Genomic DNA, 15800 nt, shown 5'->3' with positions numbered 1-15800 from the left:
CCATCTTCCTCCCACACTGGGCTCAGCTGGACAGCCAGGTTCAAGGGAAAGTGACATAACTTTTCTCTGCCTTCCGTCCTCTCTGACTGCCCCTCTCTGCCGGGGCCATAGACAGGAAAGCATGCTTTTCACACACACACACACACCCATTCTGCCCCCCAAGCCTCTGCCCATCTTGTCTCCAAGTGTGCAGGGCAGCAAGGCGGGAGCCCCAGCTGGGGACTGGGACGCATGGGATGCTACCTGCCTCGTGTGCGCTGGCGGTTCCAGGGCGGGGACTCGGGGAGAGCGGGAGAATTCAGCGTGAGCAGACTCCTGTGCGCTTTGACTACACCCCGCCCAGCCAGGCTGGAGTCCCCTATCCTCCAGGCTACATCACGGGGGTCCTGTATAGGGTTCTCCTATAGAGAACCCCAAGCCCACGGGGATCTGGGGAGAGAGGCCAGCCTGGGGCAGAGATGGAAGGTGACAGACGTTGTTCTGCTCTCAAGTGCTCCCCACCCAGAGGGAGAGACAGACACAGAGAAGTGATTAAGAGACCACGTGCTTCGTGTGGTCCTAGTTACACACAGGGAGGCCCAGAAGAGGGGTCCTGACCCAGCCTGGGACGGGAGTGGTATCTAGGAAGTCTTCCTGGCAGAGATGTCCTGAGCACAGTGTGAAGGATGAGTAGGCCTTAGGCAAAGGGGACAAAGAATGCTCTAGGTGGAGGCTCTGGGGCAAGAAATCGCCCAGGGTGCCCAGACAGGGCACTGCTGCTCGAGGAGTGTGGAGCTGAGAAGGGGGGGCAGGTCCTCAGGGGCCCCGGTGGCCTTGAATGCCGCACGGAGTTGTTGGGCACCATGGCCATTCCAAGCGGGGCAGTGGCCAGCCACAGCTCAGAGAACGGATGGAGGGACGCAGGGAGGGAGGAGGATGGTTGCCGGCTGGGAGCTGGGGGCCTGCGGCAGGGCAGGGGAGGTGGGGGTGAAGAGCAGAGTCCTGGTGCGTGTAAATTGGTTACCCGTGTGGGTGTGAGAGACAGGTGGCAGGGCCCCGGGGGCCTCCCTGGTTTCTGGGGTGGGGGTCAGGGGAGATGACGAGCCAGCCAATCTCCCGTCCTCCTTATGAGCTGAAGGGTGCTCCCCGGCCCCCCCCCCCCCCCCACCGACGCGCACATCGAGAAGGTGCAGGCCGTCATCACAAGAGGTACACAGCAATCTCCCGGCCTGACGCTGACATTTGACAGACGGGTAAACTGAGGTCTAGAGAGGGAATTCACTCGGCCTGGTCCCCCTCACCAGGAGTCTGGAGACAGAACCAGGGCCTCCCCCAGCCCACCCCCAGCCACACTGCTCCACGGTAAGCCCTTTCTCTTTTCTTTTCCTCCCCCCACCTTTCCCCCTCACCCCTCCCCTGCTGGCTTGGCCCAGACCCCCTTCACGTGACCCTGACACCAAAGAAGCTGAAGACCGGCATTGGCAGCACGGTCATCCTGTCCTGTGCCCTGCTGGGCTCCCCGGAGTTCACCATCCGCTGGTACCGCAACACTGAGCTGGTGCTGCCCGACGAGGCCGTCTCCATCCGCGGGCTCAGCAACGAGACCCTGCTCATCACCTCGGCCCAGAAGAGCCACTCCGGGGCCTACCAGTGCTTCGCCACCCGCAAGGCCCAGACCGCACAGGACTTCGCCATCATTGTGCTGGAGGGTGAGCTGGGGCAGCCAGCACAGGGGTGGGTTCAGGACCCCCGGGGCCTGGCCGGGAGGTGCCCTGCCCCAGGCTGCCTCCCTCCCCTCCTGATAGCAGACATCCGTCCAGACGGGTGCCTGGCTTAGTTCCTCCTCCCACGGGCCCTGTGGGGAGATGCTTTTTTTTTTTTTAAGTTCCCTATGTTTATAGCTGAGGAAACTGAGGCTTCAGTCATTTGCCCGAGGTCATTCAGCTCTGCCAAGAGTCAAGAGTTGGGATCTGAACTCAAGTCTCTTAACCACTGGGCCGTCTTGCCCCTGCCCTCCGAAATCACCAGAATCTTACTATTAAAGGAGCGTTCTTTAGGATCTCAAAGGCTTTCAGTCTCACCAAGGCCCCGGGACTGCCCCCCAGGAGTCACTGCCTTTGGCCCCTCCTCTGCCTTCTTCCTTGAGCCCTCTTTTTCTAGCTGTCCTTCTCTCCTCATTCTCTGCCTTTCTTGCCAGCCTCATGGGTTTTTGAATCCTCTCCATGACCGAGGCCTCTTCACAGCAGGCTCTGTTTCTTATCCAGACCTGGGTTTTCACTTGCTTCTCTCTCCCTGTAAAGCTACTTACTACCACCCAGGGTTCCTCACCTGGCACATATGTATGGTTGTCCAGGTTGTTCACTGCACAAAGCGCCCAACCAAGAGGGCCGGACCAAGAGTAAGGACTGAAATCCAGCTTGAATCCCACTTGCCAAGCCGTGAGCCCTGGCACCAGGCTGTGACCACACAGAGGAGGCATCTTTTTCTTATCTGCACAAAGAAGAAAGATACAGTGGGGGTTAGCAGAGACCCTATCCTTACCAATAAATTTAGTGGTTTCCCGGCTCCTTTGTTGCTACAGAAGCAACAACAACAACAACAAAAAACCCTCAATCCTATTGCTTCCAAGGATTTTTCAATGTAGTAACAAAGGCACCAAACCCAGGCAAGCCCCACAGGTCTACCTGTCACAGCCTGTGGGTCCTCATTCCTAGCCGTGGGACTAGGCATCCCCTTATCCCTCACCCTAGGACAGTGCCCAGTAAAGTGCCGCCCTCCCTCAGCCCCTGCCTCTTCTTGTCCAGCCAGATCCTGGCCTCTCTTCCTCACAAGGAAGCACAGAAGGCAGGCACAGAGCAGTTCAAGATGGGCCCCTTACATCTCTGGGGACTCCCTGACTAACTGACTCCCCACACCGCGCGTTTTCTTAGAGGACAGCCGTTGCTGGCCGGTCCGGAGTAGGGATGTGGGAAATGAGGCTGGTGGGAAAGGCAGAGAGTGGGAAGGGAGGGGCAGCCAGAAAGGGAGAGAGTTCAGGAAAGGAAGTGGCGGGGTGGGGGTGGGGGTGGGTGTTGCGACGGCTGTGACCCCTAGTGCGCAGTCCCAGGCTCTGCCAGGCGCCAGGCTCTTTCTGTATTTTAGGCGAGAGTCTCCCCCGGAAATGGAGCTGGGGACTGGCGGACCAGATTAACGTCAGCATCTTAGTGTGAAATGTGGGTGGGCTGTAAAACACCATGTTACATTTGCCTTACCTTTTTCTAAATGTTTGTTTCGGTTTTTACTTGCTAAAGTGCATAACACATACTTTAATCCTTTACAACGACCCTGTGTGGAAGGATGGCCAGGGTCAGGAATTACGTGCCTCCTGTTCCATGGAGGAAGGTAGGGCGGCAGGGTTGATTGTCCTGTCCAGGGTTACTGAGCTAGCCGAGACTTAAGTTCCAGCCACACACATGCACCAGTGCCTCTGGGCAGCAGCTAAGCCTCAAACTTCAGGCTCTTTGCTAACAGGACCACAGCACCCCAGCTCCCACCTGCTGGGATGAGGGCTGGAATCAGACTCTGCGGGTCTGGCCCAGTCAGGTCCTGGTTCCACACGGGGTTCTCGAGCCCCGTCGTCTTTACTAACGCAGGGAGGCGAGAGGCAGAAAAAGAAAAGGCGACAGGAGCTGACATTCACTGAGCGCTTACAAAAGCGCCCTGCAAAGCATCTTTAACGCAGTCGTCCATTTCGACCTCCCAGCATCAGTATGAGGAGGGTAGAGTGGCTGTCCCCAACATCTCCATCCTCCACAGATTCAGAGAAGTTGAGCAGCTTCCCCAAAGACACAGAGCTCACGAGTGGCTGCAGGAGGATTCCAATCCAGGAGTCCTGAATCGTGGGCGGTAGTAATGGGCGCGTCACAGGGCCGTGTGGATAGCACATGAGTCGATGTCCATGGGAGCTCTGTCGTGATCATTGTGATCAGCATCCGCTTTGTCTCCTCCCCTTCTGCCAGGGTGGGGTGGCCTGGCTGGCGGTCTCTCTGTGGCTCCGTGACCCTCAGGGGGGGGGTCCTCTCTCCCTGCAGACGGCACGCCCCGCATTGTCTCGTCCTTCAGTGAGAAGGTGGTCAACCCCGGGGAGCAGTTCTCGCTGATGTGTGCAGCCAAGGGCGCCCCGCCCCCCACCGTCACCTGGGCGCTGGACGACGAGCCCATCGTGCGGGACGGGAGCCACCGCACCAACCAGCACACCATGTCCGACGGCACCACCATCAGCCACATGAACGTCACGGGCCCCCAGATCCGCGACGGGGGCGTATACCGGTGCACGGCGCGGAACTCGGTGGGCAGTGCTGAATATCAGGCGCGAATAAACGTAAGAGGTGCCTGTCTACATTTAAATATCAGAATAGGCTTTTGAGTTCCTTTGCCATCTCTGTGGTTACCATCATTCTTGTGGTGATTAGTACTTATTATTAACTGTCATTTTGATTTTAGTAGAGGTCTCTCTCCTCTCTTTCTCCCCTCTTCCCTGCCCTCCACAACCCCATCATCCTTGTGTGTGTGTGTGTGTGTGTGTGTGTGTGTGTGTGTGTGTGTGTGTGTGGTACGGTCACCCCACCCTTTGCATTCTTGTCCTCTCCTCCTCCCCCTTCTCCTCCTCCAGTGGGACCTGCCCCCTATCCCAACCCTCCCCATCAAGACTCTCTAGCCCCGGGTACACGACACACCCCATAGCAACCACCAGCCCTACCAGGGCCTCGTAAGGACAAGGACAAGGATGGGGCAGTGGGGCCAGGCTTGACCTTTGATGGGGGTGTCCATCAGAGCTGTGCTCCCAGCGTCCTCCCACCGAGCCGGCCCTCGAATGCTGCAGGAGGCGTAAGCAGCCGGGAGCAAGCACACTGTCTTCCCCCCAGTTTGCCGTCCCCTCTTCCCCACCGAGGCCCAAGCCATCAAGAGCGGGAGGCTCAGGCTGGGCGGGGGTGCCCCGTGGCAGACACCCCCAGGAGTGGGGGAAGCAGTCCTCAGATGATCATCCCCATATCTTAGCTCTCCAAGTCACTGTGGTGACAAGGGCCCCCTCAGAAGCTTTGCAGCCCTGTGGGTGAGACGGTCCTCATCTGGCCCCTCCAGGGACTCCTAACCCAAGGGCACAGGAGGAGGAGGAGGGAGGGGCACGGGTGGCTGCCGTGGGCACAGGAAGGGGAGCAGCAGTTCCCACTAAATTCACCTGTGTCAGGTCTCCAACCCCACATGAGAAAGGTGGGCTCCCATTGGCCACCCTCCTGCCTTCTTCACATGGGAAGGCTTAGAGCTACAGGGTCCCGGGATCCCCTGGTCCAGTCCCTCGTCTTCTCGGGAGGCACCTGAAGCTTGGAGTTTCTTGTACCCACTCCAGCATTGACCCTGCCTGGTGGCCTCTGAGCCCTCTTTACCACTCCCACATTGCCACCTGCCTGGCAACCCAGCTGAAGATACCCCCTCCCCACAGTCAGTGCGATCAGAGCCCCTCATTTAAGGCCCCTTCTCAGGGACCCACAAAATGCGCTTAACCTGTTTGGAAAAAAGTCATCGGCTCATCCAACGAAGACCTTTCTACTGTCCTTTAAATATATAACGTATACAAGATCCTTTTCGGTTCCAGACCATGATGAGCAAGTTGAATGAAAATAGCCAAATCTCCACATGTCCACTGGGACCCCCAAATCTGAATCTTGTAAATGAGGACCCGTCCTCCCGAGTCCCGGTCACTTCCTGCCGAGGCTTCCCTTGGCTCACACACCCCGTCCCATCAGAGGGATGGATTCTGGTCCCAGGCACGAATGGAGCGTGTCTGTCTGCACCTCTTTGAAGCTAGTAACGGGGAGTCCTGGAGGGACCAAGACTGCCCCCGCCCCGGTCCAGCCTCTGCCTTGAGCCTTGCAGTAAAGGCTCCCCTCCCTCCCCCCCGAATTTCCATCCCCCGCTAGTTTCAGAGCCAAGCGACTGAGAAGAGAGTCCCAGGGCAGCTTCCGACTGTCCCTGGCTAACCACACCCCCTGTCCCTCCTGACTCCTGCCCAGGCCCCCCCAGCATCCGGGCGATGAAGAACATCACAGCTGTCGCCGGGCGGGACACCCTGATCAACTGCAGGGTCATCGGCTACCCCTACTACTCCATCAAGTGGTATAAGGACGCCCTACTGCTGCCCGACAATCACCGCCAGGTGGTGTTCGAGAACGGGACCCTGAAGCTGACCGATGTTCAGAAGGGCATGGACGAGGGCGAGTACCTGTGCAGCGTTCTCATCCAGCCCCAGCTGTCCATCAGCCAGAGTGTCCACGTGGCCGTCAAAGGTAGGCCCCCTCCCCAGACCCAGAGACCACTTGGTCACCCAGGACTGTGGGTGCCTCCCTGGCTGGGCGCTCAGGCAGTCCTGAGTCAGTGGAAGGTGGAGGAAGAGAGAGTCCCGACCGCCGGGTGTTTGGGAGAAAGGGGCAGCGTGGAAGACTGGAGGGAGACAGAGAAGGTCAGGAGTACCTGTGTACCTAGGATCCCTCCGCAGTCTACAGGACAATGCGGGTCTGATCCACGAGGCATGAGGGGCGGGGGCGGGGGGGGGGACAGTGACACACAGAGAGGGGCCTGGTCACCGTCTGGACGAGAGGCCCTGGGCAGAGATGGTGGGCGATGGGGAGCCACATGACGTCAGCAGGGAGCCAGCGAGAACTCAGTCCAACAAGAGGGGGCGAGAGGCAGGAGCCAGGAGAGCAGAAGCGGCAGGACGCTGGCGGAGGGGACACATAGTGGGTGCCCTGACTCCCTCCTGGGGCACAGCTCGGCCAGCTCAGGCTGCTTTTACGGGACCGGCCGGTAGCTTCCACCTGCTAACGCCGCTTGAGGTCTACGAAGCACCGCCTGGGACTTTGGAAACCTTCTCCAGCCCAAGACCTTCTTTCTCACTCGGTTGGGATACGTTTTATGCAAGGGTACTCAGCACAGTGTCTGGTGCCTGGTGGCCGTTCGGTAAATGCCTGTGGATTAAGGGAACGGATGAACCGAACTAAGGAAACGAAGGAACGTGTGAGTAACTGACGACTGTCCCCTTGGCTCTGGGGCCGTGTGGGTGTGTGGACGAAGCGCCCTCCCAGATACGTTCTTTGGAACTCCCAGGCCTGGAGACTTTCTGGGCAGTGAGTGGGAGCAGGGGGGCCTGGTTGCTCGGGGACAGGATAGGGAAGTGGGTCCTGCCAGGCCAGGCTGTGGAGGGGTCTGGAAAAGCCAGGCGGCTGGGCTGGGAGGACAGAGTTGGTGATGGGCTGAAATGGTTAAGGGTCAAGGTGGGTTCGAGCACTGGGAGAGCCTGAGGCTCTGGGAGCACAGAGATGTCACCTGGGGCTCCACGTGGGAGGCAGGAGAGAAGCGCTAGGGTCTCCGGGCCACCATCCGGGTCTCCAGCCCCAGACGGCAATCTTGGTCGTAATAAGACAGCTATCACTGCGGGGGACCCACCGCACCCCAGTCACTGTGGCCGGATGCCCTCCTTGCTCTGTTTCATTTAACCCCACCCCTGCCCACTTGTCTAAGGCAGGCACCATCTTATCCCCAATTCCCAAGGCAGAAAAGGCCGAGGGGCGCCAAGAAGTACGTAAACTGTCATCTGGAACCAAAATTTTGCCCAGGCCTGTGTAACTCCAGGCCCCGGGCTCTCACCCAGAGCTGCGGGGAGGGCAGACGGGGAGGAGGGAACATTGGCCCCACTCCACCTCAGGAATAAAGAAAGAGGACTTCTGGGACCCCTAGAGGAAGTCTGAAAGAGAGAGGAGGTCCCTGAGGGTGCTGAGAGCCCCTGTCACCTGGGCATCTGTGTCACCCCAGGGCAGCAGGGAGGGGAGGCCCCCTCTGTGTCCCATGGGACACATGAACCAGGAGAGGAAAGCTGGTGTGGCTCCCGGGGCCCATTGGCAGGAAGAAATGGCAGGGGGGTGGGTCCCGGCCTAAGGAGGGACCCGGGCACAGGGGCAGGCCGCAGTGGGTCCCAGACTTCTGGAGCGAGATCGAATAAAGGCTTTGTCGACAGGAAGAGGGAAGTCTGGGCGAAAGAAGAATCTGGGGAGACAGACACATTAAGTTGTGACCCCTTCCAGAATTGGTGGTGATGGCAAATCGGGGTGGAAATGTCTGGTGGACAGCCAGAAAACCGAACAGTAGCAGCAAAAGGCGTGGTCAATACCTCTCTCCCTTGCTCCTTGTCACCGGGCTCATGCTCGTCAATGCACAGGGACCGTGTCGCATACATCCTTGTGAACCCACCACCTGTCACAGTGCCAGACGGTGAGCATGTCCCCAACTGCGACGGAGACAGTAGCCTGGGTTGGAGTAGCTTGCCGGGAAGCCTCACGTTGTGCCCCGGGAACTATGGGGCTGTGGCCAATTCAGGCCCGGGGAGGTGACAGGAGACCTTGACGGCATGGGCCTTCTGCCTCCCTGCCTCCTACCGCTGCACCCCAGCTAGACTGAGGGGCACCCCGGCCCCACCTCAGCCTAATGCCTCTGCCCGGGTTGGGGCCTCGTGCTGGCGGGAGCCTCACCCCCCACCCCCCACCCCAGGCCACATCCCCAGCTTGGTGGCCGCTGAATACAGCACAGCCTGCCTACCCCCTCCCAGCATCCAGGGCGACCGTATCCATTTCCGTTACACGCAGTGGACCGAGAGTTTACATTGTAAACATCACATATTAAAACATCTAACCTTTGCTCCACTCCCTTCGCCCGCCCGCACCAGTGAGCATTTGGCCGGGTTTGTTGGCTTAAAAAAAAAAAATAACAGGGCTCCAGCGAGCCTCGGAGTACGCCGAGCATCCTGAAAGCTGCTTCTGCTCATCAATTATTCAACCCCATTCAGGGAGCGATCAGTCCTAATGAATTGAATCTGATGCATTCCGTCTCAGCGACTCTCTGGGCCTGTTGTGATTGTGCTGAGCGACAAGAGGAAAGTGTCTGTGTGTGTGTGTGTGTGTGTGTGTGAGAGAGAGAGAGAGAGAGAGAGAGAGAGAGAGAGAGAGAGAGATACTAGAGGGCAGAGCCCATGCGCCAGGCACGTGTGTCCCCCACACCCAGCACAAAGCCTGGCATTCGTCAAACAGGGCATGTGTGTGTACAGAGTAGGGACACATGTGCACACATGCCCTCTTCCCCGCCCTCACAGTCTGAAAATCCAGCCCTAGGAGGGGTGTGTCGTCCCTTGTTTTCTCTCCAGACCAAGAAGCAGCATTTGTGTGAGGGGCTCCGGGACCCCAGGCCCCTGCCACTCTGAAAGCTCCGGCCCTTCACCCTCCCACCCCCTGGCTCCCTCCCCCCACCTCATTAGAATGCACTTTTGCAGAAGAACCCATCAGAGCTGATTAGGAGCACACGGCTTGATTAGCTGATGTGCTGTTCCAAGAGCTACTCGAGGAGGAAGGTGGAGGCGGTGGCCCTGGGTGTGGAACCGCCACGACGTGAGTCTGGGTGAGGAGGGACAGGCCCAGAGGCGGCACTCTGCCCGCTGCTGCGACCCGGCTGGGACACGCATCCCGCTCAGAGGATCAGAGCAGAGACCCGGAGTGTAGACGAGGGCAAGGCGGAGGTGGGACAGGGCACCGGATGCGTGGGATGGAGTGGAAGTCGCTCCCGCCCCCCTGCCTCTCTGTGGGGCCATGGGCTCTCTCTGTGGGGAAGGGGCAAAAACCCATGCTGCTCCATGAGCTGGAAAAGCAACCGCTGACACCATTCCCTCTGGGACTGCTTGTATTCTGATGAATTTTTCAAACGCTGGGCTGAGAGCATAACACACCAGACACGCATGCACACACACGTGCAGGCATCTTTGTGCACGCGTGTGCACGCATGTGCTTATTAGCCCATACTGTACGCGTGTCCGTGCAACAAATGTGCACACACCTAGGTTAACATGCATTAACCTGTCCACCCTTGCAGGCGCATACACACGCACGCACGCACGCTGGCAGCCACACGTGCACAAATGTTTGCTCTGCCCCTACCCTCCCGTCAGGCATCATTCCTGAGCCACGAAAGGTGGCTGTAAGTGGAACCAGATGAAATATTGCCCGAGTCCGCCTACCCTGGCCCAGCGAGGTGGGAGGGCCGAGGGGAGAGAGTGAGGATTTGGTGCCTGTGACACTGGCTGGCGGGGGGAGAGCAGAGCTGCAGGGAAGGCAAGTGCTTGTCTCTGGGCATCCAGAGACATCCTTGGCAGGATGCTAAGAGGAGGGCACATAGATCCAACCTAGATTTGATGTCTTTAGGGCCCCCTGTAGCTGAAAAATAATGTAGCATAAAAGCATCTCTGGGCACGCGGGCTGAATGTTTAATTAACTAAGAAGGCAGGCTGCAACTGGGGCTCCTTGGCTCTGGCTCAGTGAGAGAACATCTCCATCCCCAAATCTGAGCCTCTGAGGGCCTTTGGAACGAAAACAAGGGCATAAGGGGCTTTCTGTCCATGCTAAGCAAGGCCGGGACCAGAAGATAGTACCAGGTCCCCGTGGAGAGCTAACAGGAAAGGACACCCACATACTCTCATTCCCAAATGCCCCTGCTCCCCGCCCACACTCAGCCTGCCCCCCGCTGCTCTAACCAGTGCCTGCCACGTGTTTGGAGCCTTTGGAAGAGGGCCCCTTCTACCTTCGTGAATGGGTTGGGGGTTTCTGTGATCATAGGGTGGGGCTTAAGAAAGAGCCAGTCACCTAGCCACTTGCCTGCTATCAGCAGAGGTGGAGGTTTGGAAGGAACCCACCAGCATCCACAGGAAGGGGACAGAGCAGGTTCCACAGGTAGCCCAGTGGCACTTGGGAGAAGGGGGCATCAAGAAAGCTGCTGCCAGTGGCCCTATTCCTCAGCAGAGGGGCCCTGGCACATAGGAGCAAGCATCCTCCACTGGACAGAGCTCAAGATGATGACAGTGGTCAGGGTGATGATGGTGATGTGGAAACAGCATCTACTGATTCAGTGACATTTATTGTGCTGCCTCTAGATTCTGGGCACTATCCTAGGAACACAGCTATACTCAAGACAGACAAAAATCCCTGCCCTCAGGGAGCTTCCATTCTGGCGGGCAAATGGAAAATGCATAACGTGTGTAAAAGATGCCCCGTGTCAAATAGGGAGCACGGATGAGAGTGCCAAAGGGAGGGGGGAGTGGTTTGCGATTTTAAATAGGGTGGTCAGAGGAGCCTTCCTGAGAAGAGAGGGTTGTGGGGCAAAAAACACGGAAGCAAAGTTATTATTATTCCTAAAATATAGAGGCTTTAGAGATTACTTGGCCCAACTCCTCCACTTTTCCCATGAAGAAACTGCGGCCCAGGGGCAGAGGCAGGGTGATGGTGGGGAAGTGACTGGCCTCCGATCACTTACACGGGAAGCAGAGTCTGGCCCCCAGCTGCTAGGCATGGCTCTCTCCCCATCTCCGGGCCGCAGAGGCACCCACTCCAACTTTCCCCGGTTTCTGCTCTCTGCTGAACAGGTGCAGTAAATAAGAAGGATCAGTCTCAAAGACGGATGATGAGGGGGCGCCTGGGTGGCTCAGTCGGTTGGGCGGCCGACTTGGCTCAGGTCACGATCTCACGGTCCGTGAGTTCGAGCCCCGCGTCGGGCTCTGTGCTGACAGCTCGGAGCCTGGAGCCTGTTTCAGATTCTGTGTCTCCCTCTCTCTCTGACCTTCCCCCATTCATGCTCTGTCTCTCTCTGTCTCAAAAATGAATAAACGTTAAAAATTAAAAAAAAAAAAGATGGATGGTGAGAGACACCATAGAGTGTTTACGGTCTGGGCCGGTAGTCAGCACACCCGTGTCTGTGCAACACTCCTAAGCAGCCGGCCATAAAGGCTTTATGGTGGCCGGACACCCCCTGGACCTGCCATGACCACTGTACCTCCCCAGCCACTCTGCCCTCTGGCCTCTTTGCCACTGTAGCACCTTGCTCCGGCCCCGCCTCTCTCAGGGCAGCGTCGCCCTCTTACCAAAGATGACTGTGGCCAGAGCAGGGCTTTCCTGAGACAGGACCGTGGGACACATGGTGTCTGTGTCGCCTACGTTCGGGCTGGGTGCTGGGGATATGCTGGGGCTCAGGGCCAGGAGGGGGGCCTTCACGCAGTCAGCACTCAAGAGGTCTCTGATCATTGCTGCCACAGAGGTGGTCACCACCCACCCCACCCCCCACCCCCGCCATCGCTGAGGCTTGCTTTCCCAGAGGCAGAAATGGACACCCACACATTCGATTAGCTCATGCCCACCTCTGAGCGCTGAGGGAGACATTACAGACTCGCAGGTCAGAAAGCAGCCCCACGTCAGCTCAGCTGCCCACGTACCCATCACAGGGCCCACACACACTGCTTCTCAGAGCCTCTCGCTCACAGGGCCCCTCCTGGTGGTCGGCGAGCCCGTGAAGGAGCCAGGATCCCTAGACTTTCTTCTTCCTCCCCCTGCACCTGCAGTTATGGGGGTATCGGAATAGTCACCTGGAGCCAAGAAATTGTGAGCGGCTCTAGCCCCTAGCACTTCCACCGAAAGGTTCCTAAGGGGACACGTATCAACCACACCATCGCACCTGTCCTGTTGGCCTGCAGCAGGGGCAAAGGGTGGAGGGGGGCCAGGAGCCCACCCCCCATCTCTGTCTGGTGAGTTGTCTGGTCACCTGCCTCCCACAGGACATCTCTGGCCAGGGCGTGTGAATGTCTAACCGCCCCCTCCCCTGATGGATATTGGCCACTGTCTCCTCCACTGGCCTCTCAGTAACCATCCACGTTGTTCCCGAAGGCCAGAAGGGAATGACAGCCCCCGGGTGGCCTCTGCCCCATGGCTCAGCCTTTCCCCTCTCTCTCACCCCATGTCCTTTTGACAGCAGGAGGGTCCTTTAACTCTCTGTCCAAATGCCACCTCTTCCGTGAGGCTGCGGTCACCCAGCCAGATGATATGTCTCGCTGCTCAGAGTTCAGCATCTGTATATTCCAGTGGGGCTTGTCCAATAATCACTGAGGGAAATATCCTGCCTTCCTTAGCAAACGATGAGCTCCTGGGGGCTCTATCTGTATTTGAAGCATGTTTCTACTTTCCCCAGCCCACACAGAGCATAATAATGCCTTCACAGAGTAGGCATTTCATAAATATTAGATGAATTAGTTAATTAATGAATTAACCTGCCTTAGTAACTTGTTCCATTATCCAAATCCCTTCTTACTGAGAGAGAGTCTTCCCCTTGCTTGAGCTAAACCTCGCTGCCTGACTTCAATCTTTTGCTCTCCACTTGTTCTGTTCTCAGTGGAAAGGTAGCACTTGACCGTCCATCCCCAGGGCACAGTCCTTCGGACTGGACAACCCCTCGGCCCTCTCCTCCCTTGGCGGAACCTCCCGGCGCCTTGCTTTGTCCACACGTCCTCCTCCGCAGCCCGTCACTGCAGCCTGTCTCCCCTTGGTCGTGTTCAAGTGTGCATAGGAGCCAGTTCTGGGGCTATGATAGCAAGGGCCTGACCCCCAGGAAGGACCAAGGGACAAGCTCGTGGCTCCAAAACCCCATAGCATAAGTGCAGCGTCTTGAGGAATGGCATAGAACCCCCGTCTTTTTCTGGATGGACCCCTCTCCTGTGTTCTCCCCACCCCTTGCCCACCTGGCAGTTCAACTTCTAAAATCAACCCAGGAAATAATATCCGAACATACATTCGTTCTTACTGCCCCCCCCCCACGCCTTTTGCCAGGCAAATCAGTCCTAGTTACTGCCCTAAAGGAGCTCCAGCCCCCCAAGGAAGGTGGCAATGCAAACCACCACCTCACCGCCATGTGACAGCTGTCATGGTGAAGGTGCACACCGGGTGCTGCGGGCTCTGGCTTTGGGCCTCTGTGGGAAGGAGAACTGGACCAGGACCGGTTCTGTTTGGCCTAAGGAAATAGATTGGAGGCATATCAGGGTCTCTGCCGCGATTTCATCAAAAAGTCCAATGAGGCCAGAAGCCTCGGTCTGATCTCGGCACCCGAACAAGCCAGGGGGTAGGGCGGGAGATCAGCGGAGCTCAACAGAGAGACCTCTGGGAAATCTCAGCAATGGGCATTGGGCTGTTACCAGAGTCAGGGTTCTAGAGAAATCTATGTGGAGACACCCAAGGCCCAGCAAACTATCCAGAATACTGGGGCAAGGCCCCGACCCAGGAGAGACGGGGATGGGGAGATCCAGACAATGACCAAAGCCCCAGAAAACCTGGCTGGACTTTGGGCCTGGATGTGGGCCCTTGGTGGAACACACAGTGGGAAATAAGGACAAATGCCCAGCGGTGTTCACCCAGGCACGAGCTAAGGGTGGGAGTGGTGGGTGTTCGTGGTGCATTGATGGAGCCCCTGTGGCCGGATGAAGGGTGAGGTGGGAGATGACATTGGGAAGGTTCATACCCGGCTGCAGAGTATGGCTCTATTCCCAGAGGTCATGGGGGCAATATCCCTCCTAAATGTCGCTTCCTCTGGACCTAGGCTCTTGATCAAGAACTTTCCGAGGGATCCAAAGGGCTGCCAAAGGTTATTCTATGCCCACACCAGGCCTCTCTGCTGCGGCGGCTCTCTGCCGAGCCCTGAGAATGTTCAGGGTGCAGGGAGGGCCTCCGGCATGCATAGGATGCTACCCCTCTTTTCCCCCCAGGGCTCGCCCTTGCTGGTGGCCACTGTGAGCGGACCTAGCGTGGAAAGTGGCAGGCTTCCCTAGGGGGTGGGGCTGGTGCCTGGGAGAAGGCCAGAGGACTGTGGACAGCCTTGTAATTTAATTATTTGACTGCAGAAAGGAGATCTCATCTACTGGGGGCTCATCCTTGTTAAGCTAATTGTCTGTCTCCTTCTCTCCCTTCTCCCCCCACTTGCTGGGGAAGTCACTGTGGCCTAATTGAGTTATCCTAAAGATAATGGCTGGTGCTCTAGCCAGAGCTGAGAAAGGAGGATCCCTCTCACGGCAGCTCAGGCTCCAGACAGGCCCCACAGGGGCCAAGATGGGGGCGGTGGGGCGGGCTGGTTCTCGGGGGAAGGGGTGGGGGGAGAGGGAGGCTGCGTGGATGCCACTTAGCGGGACAAACAGCAAACTGCTTGCCTCACAAATGACAGGACTCTCTCTCTGCTCCTCCCTGCCACCCAAAGGGAGCTCACGGATGAGACAAAAGGGTCATTGGGCTGGGCTTGTCTGGGGCTTTCTCAGAGAGGCACCCAGGCAGCATAAGGGAGAGAGCTTGGACTCTGAGAGCAGGCAGACCAGGTCCCAAATCCCACTGTCACCTCTTAGGAGCTGGATGACCCAGGGCACATTACTTCTCCATTCCGAGCCTCAGTTTTCTCGTCTGTAAACTGGAGACAGTTAAGCCCACACCACGTTATTGGTGGGAGGATTCGGTGAGAGGGTGAGCATAAGGTGGACGCAGCAACCAGTGACGAGGGCTTCCCCTCACCTGTGCCAACACTTGATGACAGTGGACAGGGCTGGGGCGGGTGACGGCACCTCGGCAGGAGGAGGCCAGCAGGCAGCACCCTGGGTTTAGACGCACAGCTGTGGGGCATGCACAGGGGACAGTCTCAGAGCCACCCTTCCTCCACCCCCAACATCCGGGGCACAGCATCCCTGTCGATCCCAGGCCCCCAGAGAGCCGATGCATCTTTGGGATGAGAAAGTGACACAGGGTCATCGAGGAGCAGCAGGGCCGTCAGGGTGAAAGCCCAGCTGTGTCCACGGGCAGGTGGGAATCAAGAGGCACGTGAATCATCACCAAATTCCGGGGAAAATCTGAGGACCAGGAGTAATGCTGGCCAGCCAGTGCCCTACACAGAGACAGTGGGTC

General features: G+C 57.9%; 1 protein-coding gene across 3 annotated transcripts in view; it reads left to right on the top strand.

Annotated features, from left to right (window-relative positions):
• DSCAML1 (DS cell adhesion molecule like 1) overlaps nt 1–15800 on the top strand; it is a 349852-nt gene that overhangs the window by 253701 nt on the left and 80351 nt on the right. For all 3 annotated transcript variants that reach the window (XM_045482964.1, XM_045482965.1, XM_045482966.1), the window contains 3 exons: nt 1413–1688; nt 4050–4346; nt 6030–6302. In XM_045482964.1, coding sequence (XP_045338920.1) covers nt 1413–1688; nt 4050–4346; nt 6030–6302 — 846 coding nt within the window. The remainder of the gene's footprint in view (nt 1–1412; nt 1689–4049; nt 4347–6029; nt 6303–15800) is intronic.

Source organism: Leopardus geoffroyi, chromosome D1, assembly GCF_018350155.1.
Source record: "Leopardus geoffroyi isolate Oge1 chromosome D1, O.geoffroyi_Oge1_pat1.0, whole genome shotgun sequence".
Lineage (NCBI taxonomy): Eukaryota > Metazoa > Chordata > Mammalia > Carnivora > Felidae > Leopardus > Leopardus geoffroyi.
This window is presented reverse-complemented; position numbering and strand designations above follow the sequence as displayed.